The sequence below is a fragment of the Mustela nigripes genome, chromosome 7 (genome assembly GCF_022355385.1).
Source record: "Mustela nigripes isolate SB6536 chromosome 7, MUSNIG.SB6536, whole genome shotgun sequence".
NCBI classification, from domain to species: domain Eukaryota; kingdom Metazoa; phylum Chordata; class Mammalia; order Carnivora; family Mustelidae; genus Mustela; species Mustela nigripes.
The window spans coordinates 118598946-118609999 of NC_081563.1; the positions used below are offsets into that span (position 1 = coordinate 118598946).

At 40.6% G+C, this 11054-nt stretch overlaps 1 protein-coding gene across 4 annotated transcripts in view; it reads right to left on the reverse strand.

Annotated features, from left to right (window-relative positions):
• The window catches only part of NDRG3 (NDRG family member 3), a 78747-nt gene that overhangs the window by 36648 nt on the left and 31045 nt on the right, over positions 1-11054 (reverse strand). For 2 of the 4 annotated variants that reach the window (XM_059406955.1, XM_059406957.1), the window contains exon 3: positions 10293-10328. The exons of the other annotated variants lie outside the window; for them this stretch is intronic. In XM_059406955.1, the coding sequence (XP_059262938.1) occupies positions 10293-10328 (36 nt within the window). The remainder of the gene's footprint in view (positions 1-10292; positions 10329-11054) is intronic. 4 annotated transcript variants of the gene reach the window in all.

Here is an 11054-nt window from a genome sequence, read left to right on the forward strand (position 1 = left end):
CTCAAACATGGTCATACACACAAAAAGATATAGATAAAGGCGTACATCGCAGCCTTATTTATAATGTCAATAAAGTTGGAAATAGCCTAAGTATCAATAGGAAAACTGAGAAATTATGATATATTCGTATAATGAAATACAAATTAAAATGAATGAACTGGAACTACAAGCATTAATAGACAGAAAATCTTGAAAACATAATGCTAAGTAGAAAAGGAGAAGGGTATGTATATACCACTTAATGCAGATTTTTAAAAAAGCAACACTATACAGATTACAAGTTTACATACATATTTTTCAAGTATAAAAACTTGGAGAAGGAATGTACCCGAACTTTGAGATTTTGTTTCCTTTTGGGAGGTGACAGATTCAGAAAGGGAACTCGGAGAGGCTTTGATTCCTCTCATATTCTACTACCGTCTCTCCTTCTCTCATGTTTTACTTCTTGAGAGAGAAAAGGAATGGAGAGGGAGAAACTGGCTTCGGCCAGATGGGTGACATTACAAGAGAACCCAAGTTGAAGAAAATGCCCAACAATCTGTCAGCTTGCCAGAGCCTTCATTCTGTCATATACAAATCTTCAGTAGAGTTTTACTAAAATACTCCAGCTTGGCCTTAGCTGTGGTACTGAGGATGGAGGGGAAAATACAGTTAACGCTTGGCCCTCAGGCTAGCAGGACCTTCCAAGGCCAGGTAATTGATGAAGAGAGCATGTAGGGGAGTTCAGTGGGGCGGGGGATAGTAAGCTGTCAGGGAAGTTCAGGAGAAGGATGATGAAAAGGGTGATCACACACACACACACACACACACACACACACACACACAGTATAAGCAGTATAAGCAGATGAGGGAACAAGGCAAAGTAACTACTCTTGTCATCACCTCATAATCTGGAGAAATTCATGGTTAAAACTGGATCTGTATAAGATTTCAACCTTTTAGGGAGATCTCAGTCCCTACCTCCCCATTACAAGCCCTCAAATTGTATAATGACCAAAGTATTCATGGACCACTCCTGGGCCCTATTGGTCAATCTGGTTGCCCTATTTGGATCAACGCTTGTCAGTGTCTTATATAGTTTCTCTTCATTTTCAAAGTATGTGTATGTAAATGTTCTTAGTAGAATAAAAAATATGAAATAGGAGACACTCACCTCCACGTGGACTCGCAAATATATCCTTTGTGACTCTGTGTTTGAATAGCTGGAAGAACTCTCCATCTAGAGACGAGTATGCAGAGACCCTGGCTCTGGTCAGGCAGTTGCAGGGGTGATGCTGCTGCCACCTTTCTACTTTAGTCAATGATCATCTGTTTCACAGGCTGTTTTTCTAATTACCTCACCCTTCACCCCAGCATTCTAGAGAACGTGACTACACAATGAGAGTCTGTGTTCAAGAGGCAAAGCCCAAGTAGTGTCCAACAGGCTTTGGTCACAGATCTTTCCCAGCACTCTGATTATTTACCATCTCCAAAGCTACGTACTTCTTGAACATGATCTCTTTATTCTCCAGGCTATAAAATGACCTGAAATCATGTTGGTCCCCTCTTCATCCTGGACTGCCTCTCCCTCTTAATCAAAAATGTAACTTTTGGGGTGCCTGGGTGGCTCAGTGGGTTAAAGCCTCTGCCTTTGGCTCAGGTCATGATCCCAGGGTCCGGGGATCGAGCCCCGAATCAGGCTCTCTGCTCAGCAGGGAGCCTGCTTCCCCCCTCTTCTTTCTGCCTGGCTCTCTGCCTACTTGTGGATCTCTGTCTGTCAAATAAATAAAATCTTTTAAAAAAAATGTAGCTTTCTAAATAAAAAAATCTTTAAAAAAATAAATTTAAAAAAATAAATAAATGTAACTTTCAAACAAAATGCCTTTTAAAGAATTTAAGAGTTTGTGGGGGTGCGGGGGATGGGTTAAACAGGTGATGGGGATTAGGGGATGCACTTGTAGTGAGCACCCAGTGATATATGAATTGTTGAAGCATTTTATTGTATACCTGAAACTAATAAAACACTGTATTAACTGGAGTTTAAAACTTACCAAAAAAAAGAGAAAAATTTAAGGGTTTGGGATATTGCCTTTTTTTTTTTTTTTTTTGAAGATTTATTTATTTGAGACAGAGAAAGGGGTTGGGGAGAGGAACAGAGGGAGAGGCACAGAGAAAATCTTGAGCAGACTCTGTGCTGAGCACAGGGCCTGACTTGGCCAGATCTCATGACCCTGAGATCATGACCTGAGACAAGACTATTTATTTTATAATAAATTTTCACCTTTTTTCTGAGTCCTCTTCCCTCAGCTAAATGTGCTGTTACCAGAATTACACAATCTGACTTATCTCTCTGAACTCAGTTAATTTTTGGTCACTTCATGCCCTTGTCAGTCTGAAATAGTTGCATAACAACACTCCTGAAAATGCCAACATTTTTGTTAGCATGAAATTTTATTCTGTTTCTAATAAGCAGACTACTTATAAGCCTTGGGTACAGTTTCTGTTAGGAATTTTTGATATAATACCTCTACTACTACCTCTATTTGATACTTCCTCTATTTGATATAGTACCACTACACTTTTGTGCAGTGGTATAAGGTTCATTTGCATAACCTCATTTACTCTCATAGTAAAAGAATCTGCCTCCAGGATTACTCAGTCTTCTGCCTATCAACAGATCACCTTTTCCTTTTTAAATTTCCATGACACCTTTCCCTGACTCTAGTTTCAGCTCTCTCCCTCCTACCTCTTACCTCTTTTAGCCTAGTTCAGTCAACACTCTTGCAGACTATTTCTACCTTTTTTTTTTTAAAGATTTATTTATTTATTTGACAGAGAGAGATTACAAGTAGGTAAAGAGGCAGGCAGAGAGAGAGAGGAGGAAGCAGGCTCCCCGCTGAGCAGAGAGCCCGATGCGGGACTCAATCCCAGGACCCTGAGATCATGACCTGAGCCGAAGGCAGCGGCTTAACCCACTGAGCCACCCAGGCGCCCCAGACTATTTCTACTTTACTTTCAACCACCCACAACTCTCCAACTTCTCACAAATCATGTTTTTCATCTGAAAATCTCTTTTACAATATGTCAGCACATATCTTTACTTCCTTCAAAGTCAACTCCCATATCTTCCTCACACAGCCTTAGTTAACAATGAGAAGACAAAGAGTGAATGGTTATTTAACCCACATGCAATAGCCCTGAACACTGACTCTCTAAGTAGGAGAGCCCAGGTAGGAGGGGGTCGAGGTCTGGCCAATTCAAACACCCTACCCTCTGGCCACTCACCGTGGTCCAAAAATGTACATGTGATGTAAACTAAGCCAACAAGAATCCACCCCTGGATTTTTCCCTAGAGTTACAGGTAAAGATCTTCTCTTAAGTAATGAGGCTGCTAAACCGAAGCATGTGTGTTTGGGGAAGTTGGCAGGCACTGTGCCCATGATATGACAGAGCTCAGCAGGGAAATAAAACCTTTCAGTGACAGGGGGAAATGGAAATGAGAATGGGGTGCTCATAAAAAGGAACTTTGTTTTTCCTGTAAGATTCTTTAGGTGACTTAATAAAGTCACCTATATCCTTAGGACTTAAACCTCTCCCCCTTGCCCATGCCCACAAACAACTATGATGAAATCAAACCAAAAAAGGTGGGCCATCTCAAGCGGAGGAAATGTGAAGAAAGGCCACCAGAAAGGAAAAGCACAAGGTAGAAGGGTAGGCCAGCAATAATTCCAGCTTTCCTGAGGGTGGGGAGTGTATATAAAGGAAGCAGGGACAAGAGGTTGAAAGACTAGGGCCACATTCACATCCTTCAAGGCCAGGGAAGAACATGGAGCTGGTCAAGCTTTCTAACACAGAATGCAGCAGCTAACTGAATCCCAGATCTCTCCCAACACCTCTTTTCTGTGGAAAGAACATTCAGAATACTTATTTCCCACAATTCTGATTTTGTAACAATGCCCATTCAACAAGTGATCTGTAGAAGTTTAAAGCTATTTAATGATTAATGCAATGCAGTATCAATTAGATGTACTTCCTGAGGTCTTTTTATCTGTTGTAGCTTTTTCTTTTTCTTTTCATGACCTCAGGTATGTCACCCAGTAAACTGCAGTAGTAGTACATGAATAAAACCTTAAGGATTTTTTAACTTTTCAAAAAGAAAGAGTTTAAAGTTGTTGAAACCCCTTTAGAAGAGGCAGTCACGTATATACATTTGAAATGCAGTACTAAATACCTGTCCTCACAGTTTGGTTCTATAAATCAGTCCTCTCAACAGTTACTGCAATTAAACAGCTTGTATGAAATTACTCAGCCCTTGGCCATGCCTGGATTATTGTAGGAGCAAGAACTCCATTCTTATGAGTTCACTATATTATTAGCCTCTTCTACAAGAATGGTATATCCTGGCAAACAGCAGCTTTCACTATCTATTAATACTTATTGAGTACCCCGCTGGTAGAAGCGGAAGACAATTTGATAAGATATGCCAAGAGCCCTAAATAAGCTCATTCCAAGAATGCATCTAAGGAAATATTCTAAAGTGTGGACAAAATTCATGCATGACAATGTTCAGTGAACTGAACATATTATAAGTGATCTGATTTCCAAAACTAATCGGATAGTTAAGTTATGGTATAGACAATGAGGAAATAATAGGCATCCATCAGAAATTTTGTTTATGAGTGTTTTAAAATAATGTAGAAAAAAATGATATAGAAATGAGATTGTATTCTGATATTATGTCAGAAAAGGAGACACGGGTAAATCCAGTTTGACAACTACATAAAAATTTAAAAATTACTTTTATAAAAATTATATATATAGACCAAATCTCTCTTGCCACTAAACATTAATATAGTTGTCCCTGGATTATAGGATTATCAGTTTTTCCCCCTAGTTCTTTATAATTCTCTGTGTTTTCCAAATATTCAACTATGAGCATGTACTCTTTTAATATACCAGAACATACAAGTAAAAACTGGAAAGAAATATAATAAAATATGGTTATCTCTAGGTAGGATGATAGGCAACCTGTATCTTTATACTTTTCTGAATTTTCTAAATTTATTTCTGATGATATAGAAGTATTTTTTATTTTTTTAAGATTTTATTTTTAAGGGCGCCTGGGTGGCTCAGTGGGTTAAGCCGCTGCCTTCGGCTCAGGTCATGATCTCAGGGTCCTGGGATCGAGTCCCGCATCGGGCTCTCTGCTCAGCAGGAGCCTGCTTCCTCCTCTCTCTCTCTCTGCCTGCCTCTCTGCCTACTTGTGATCTCTCTCTGTAAAATAAATAAATAAAATCTTAAAAAAAAAAAAAAAAAAAAGATTTTATTTTTAAGTAATCTCTACACCCAGCGTGGGGCTTGAACTCACAACCCCAAGTCAAGAGTCATGTGCTCTACCAACTGAGCCAGACAGATGCCCCAAGATAGTGTTATTTTTTAAAGCAATATATCATATATACTGCTATAGCATCTGTCTCAGCTCTAATTCTAAACCTTTAAACAGTCTCACAAGGAGAGGAGGATTAAGCAGCACTGATATAGATAAATGGACAATAAGCCTGCTGATCCATTGTTTCAACTGGCAGTAGGCTCTTTTTTCCTTCTCATCAATCCTAAGCATTCACCTCTAACTGCCCCTTCCCACATTATCTTACATCTAAATATAACTGCCGTTTGCCTCAGGGGAGCTAAATATCAATGAAGTCACTTAGGATGATCAAAGAGCCAAGAGAAATTGTAACCCCCCCCCCCCTTTTTTAAAGTAAGCTCTAGGCCCATGGTGGAGCTAGAACTCCCAACCCTGAGATCAACAGTCACAGGCTCCACCAACTGAGCCAGGAAGGTGCCCTGAGACTGTAAACTTCTGATTACAGTTTCAATTATTGGGGGCGGGGGGAGCACATACTTGACTAGTAAAGAAAACAGAGTCAAAAAAAGGTGGTTTGAAAAAAAAAAAAAAAGTGGTTTGGACTGAAATTGTGAGCTTGGTTGATGATTCAAGATAACTTCCCAGGGACATCATCAAATATGCCTTAAAGATTTTTCTAGGCAAGATAGAGATCAGAAGGAAGCCCTGATTAAATGGCTTCAGGTAATATGATACCACAGTTCTAATAATGGTCAGTCAACACCAATGCCAATGCTGAATGCTTTTCCGTTTAGTGACAATGCTGGCTTTGGATCTGTTGTTTTGTCTCCTAAGAATGCCCAATAGTTCTGGGGTGCCTTCAGGAAACCAGGACATTCTAGACTTCTCACATCACAGTTCCTAGCTCTTGGGCCTTCTATCAACCTGTTGCTAGATTCCTGACCCAGTGGTCCCAGTCTCTTGAACATCACATAAGCCTTTAACAAAGAGACGGACAAGAATGGTTGTAGAAGAGCACTTGTAGATGCCTGCCGGAAGGAGGAAAAAAGAACGGTCTATGATTTTTTTCTTCTTTATTATTACATTCTTTAAAGATTATATTTATTTATTTGACAGACAGAGAGAACACAAGCATGGAGAGTGGATGAGAGAGAAGCAGTCTCCCCGCTGAGCAGGGAGCCCAATGCGGGACTCGATCCCTGGACCCTAAGGTCATGACCTGAGCTGAAGGCAGTTGCTTAACCAGCTTAGACACCCAGGAGCCCCTTTTTTCTTTAGAGCACAAAGTGCCTATACATTCAAAACCTGTAACAGACAGTGACAAACACTCAACACTGTTCTATTTGTATCAGGATTGAACTAAAACATAGATTTCACAAGGCCAGAACATGTTACTATATTAAGGCTTAAGTTTTTGTCAGATTTAAAAAAAAAATATTTATTTAAGTAATCTCTACACCCAAGGTGGGGCTTAAACTCGTGATCTGTGATCAAAAATCACACATTCTTCTGACTGAGCCAGCCAGGTGCCCTTGTCAGAATATTTTTAAACCTCAATTAAAAAAAAAAAACCCATTCATAATTACATATTTTTAAAGGATGTTATTTATTCATTTAAGAGACAGAGAAAGCACAAGCAGGGGGAGAGGCAGAGTGACAGGGAGAAGCAGACTCCCCACTGAGCTTGAAGCCCAACATGGGGCTTGATTCCAGGACCTAGAGATCATGTCCTAAGCCAAAGGCAGATGCTCAACCATCAAAGCCACTCAGGTGCCCCAAAAATTATACTTCTAAAGCTAAATTTCATTTATATCTAAGGATATTTATGTGTGAAAAAATTAGATATATACAAATATCAACCCAAGTGAAATAACAAGTAATTTTGATTTACTTTTTTTTTCTTATTTTTCAGTGAGCGTGTAATTGTTTTTTAGTTTTTTGTTTTAAGATTTTATTTAGGGGTGCCTGGGTGGCTAAATTGTTAGGTGTCTGCCTTCCATTCAGGTCATGGTCCTGGGGTCCTGGAGCACACACACACACACAAATCTATTTTATTTATTTATTTGACAGAGATAGCAAGAGAGGGAACACAAGCAGTGGGAGGGGGAGCAGGAGAAGCAGGGAGCCCAATGTGGGGCCTGATCCCAGGACCCCTGGATCAAGACTGGAGTGGATGGCAGATGCCTAAAGACTGAGCCACTCAGGTGCCCCAGTGAGCATTTAATTTTTTAAAAACGATTTATTTATTTATTTTGGAGGGAGAAAGAGAGCATGCAGGGGGGAAGGGCAAAGGAAGAGAGAGAGAGAATCCTAAGTAGAATCTCCACTGAGTGTAGAGCCCAGTGTGGGGCTCTATCCAAGAAACCTGAGATCCCAATCTCAGCTGAAATCAAAAGTTGGAGGCCAAACTGACTGAGCCACCCAGGCACCCTGAGCCTGAAATTGTTTATATGTAATTTTTTTTGGTGGGGGGAGGAGGTACTCAATTTGGTGATAATCAATGCTTCTATACTTTTTTTTTTTTAAGATTTTTTTTTTTTTTTTTGAGAGAGCATGCATGTGCACAGGAGTTGGCGGGGAGGGGTAGAGGGAGACGCAGATTCCCCACCAACAGGGAGGATAATGTGGGACTTGATCCCAGGACCCTAGGTCATGACTCAAGTCATGACTTGAGCTGAAGACAGACACTTAACTGACTGAGCCACTAAGGCACGCCAGTTTTATACTTTTAAGTAGAAGTATACATATACTATTTCTGGAATTCTTCACCTTGAATTTTACTGTTATACTCTCTTAAATGATCTCCTTCTAGGTAAATTATATCAGATATTAACAATAGTCAAATTCGGGGCGCCTGGGTGGCTCAGTGGGTTAAAGCCTCTGCTTTCGGCTCAGGTCATGGTCTCGGGGTCCTGGGATCAAGCCCCGCATCGGGCTCTCTGCTCAGCGGGGAGCCTGCTTCCTCCTCTCCCTCTCTGCCTGCCTCTCTGCCTACTTGTGATCTCTCTCTCTCTGTTAAATAAATAAATAAAATAAAACAAAAAACAATAGTCAAATTCAACTGGTTAAACCTAAATCCAAACCATAACTGAAGTTAGATCAAATTAAAAACACATAAACCCAAACTTAACTGCCACCACTTATCCAAAAATGACTTATTTCTTGAGTAAAGGACCTACAGCAAGTGATTCTTTCATAGCAAGAGGTATTTGACACCAGGATTCAGAAATCTGTAACGATGCTATGAACCTGCCCCTTATAAAAACAAGTTACACCTGTTCTGTTAAAGCACTTCAGCTAATTGAAGAACAACTTAACCCAACTCAACTCTTTAAAACTTTCCAGTTCTAGACATTTCCAGGTTGGAAAGAATAGGCTACAGATCCAGGAAGAATGAGGTTTTGCAACTGCAATTCTATCCAATGGCAAGTTATGAAACCTGATTCTCAATTTCCTCATCTGTAAAACAAAGATAATAAAAACCACCTGGGATAGTGCTCTAAGAACTGAAGATGATTTATGTTTACTATCTATAGTAGGTACCTAATACATTATTATGATATAACTGGTTTAGTTTTTCCTTTCAATTCTAATGCTATAGAGACTCCACTGTACTTAATATAAAAATGCATATCTAAAAATAACTATCTGGGGGCACCTGGGTGGCTCAGTCAGTTAAGCATCTGCTTTCAGTTTAGATCATAATCCCAAGGTCCTAGGATCGAGCCCCGTGTTGGGCTCTCTGCTTCTCCCTCTCCCTCTGCTTGTTGCTTTTTGCCTGCTTGTGCTCCCTCTTTATCAAATAAATAAATTAAATAAATATAACTATTTGCCTGTGGGTGCTTGAGTGGCTCAGTCAGTTGAGCTGTGACTTCGGTTGGGGTTCACGATCCTGGGGTCCTGGGATTGAGCCCCTCATCAGGCTCCCTGCTCAGAAGGGAATCTACTTCTCCCTCTCCCTCTGTTCATGCCCTCTCTCAAGTAAATAAATAAGATCTTAAAAATAAAATAAAATAAAAATAACTATCTGCCTATGCATGTACAGTTTGGCTGAATCCTGGAAGCAAGGAAGTTGGTTTTCTAGCACCTCCCTTTCCTGCCTCGTACTTTAAGTCTACTTCATGTTGCTTCTAATAGTCACTAGTATGACATCCATCCTCAAAGTAGGAGAGTCAGGCTGCATGGGTTTATAAGGTTCTCATTTCCATGTACTCATTCCTCCCGTTTCTTTCAGGGCCAGTCAGTAGATAAAGTAGGCAGATGGAGACATGCTCATTCATTTTATTGATTTTTAAATTGGCAACAGATATAGGCAAAAGCAACTAGGAAGAACTGCATCATTTAATTAAATCCTAATTAGCCAAGTTGAATTTTGCATCTCCAAGCATAAAGCCAAAGGAAACCTGAATTTTGTATTACTAATGCTTAGTTAATTTCTCTTTTTCTCTTAGAAAAAGATTTTGTTGGGATGCCTACTGCCTCAAAGGAGCATGCAACTCTTCATCTCGGGGTCATGAGTTCGAGCCCCCTTGGGTGTAGAGATTACTTAAATAAATAAAACTTAAAAAAAAAAAAAGATAAAAAGATTTTGTTGGTAAGTCTCCCCTCCAAACTGTCCCTACCCCACCATCTCCACAGTGAAGTGACAACCCTCCATTTAACACCTGTGACTGAGGTTTCCAGTATCATTTGAGGAGAGGAGATCTTAATCACAAAGTGACAGTTCAACCCAGTAACCTACAACCATAAAACAGGCACCTGGCAGGCAATTTTTGAACACGACAGCAAATCATTTTAAATAAACTTGATCCAATGATCAAAAGAACACGAAGGAGTTATGATTAGCTATGAAGAGAGATCCACTTCTACAGGCCACCAGGAGAGGGAGGGAAGCACTGCAGAGATCCTGTACATAGCCCCGCTTTGGTGCTTGTACAGTCCTTACCTGACAGTCAAAGTCCTGGAAGTTTCGTGTACCAGTCTGTCAACAGAAGGCAGAAAACACAGTCAGTTTCCCCATGTGGCTTCCCCAAATGTGCAGCAAATTCAGTTCACAGTGCAAGCAGTGCACGTGCAGCCTCTTGGTTGCCATAAAACTAAAACGGTTCTCATCAAAAGGCTTCAGAGGCAGGGTGGGCTCCTAACATATGTTAGTAAAAGGTGAGGTTACACTTTGGCAGGCTTTGTGTGAAGACAAAGGAAAGGAACCCTGTTGCCCAGTAGTTTGTAGCTTCCTGCTTCCCTACCTAAAGGGGGCAATGAGAACTTGTGGGAAGAGGGTAAAACATGGATCAGAGTCCTAGAGCACATTCACAACCCACCTAGGAAGTCAAAGTCCTGGAAGTTTCGTGTACCAGTCTGTCAACAGAAGGCAGAAAACACAGTCAGTTTCCCCATGTGGCTTCCCCAAATGTGCAGCAAATTCAGTTCACAGTGCAAGCAGTGCACGTGCAGCCTCTTGGTTGCCATAAAACTAAAACGGTTCTCATCAAAAGGCTTCAGAGGCAGGGTGGGCTCCTAACATATGTTAGTAAAAGGTGAGGTTACACTTTGGCAGGCTTTGTGTGAAGACAAAGGAAAGGAACCCTGTTGCCCAGTAGTTTGTAGCTTCCTGCTTCCCTACCTAAAGGGGGCAATGAGAACTTGTGGGAAGAGGGTAAAACATGGATCAGAGTCCTAGAGCACATTCACAACCCACCTAGGAAGT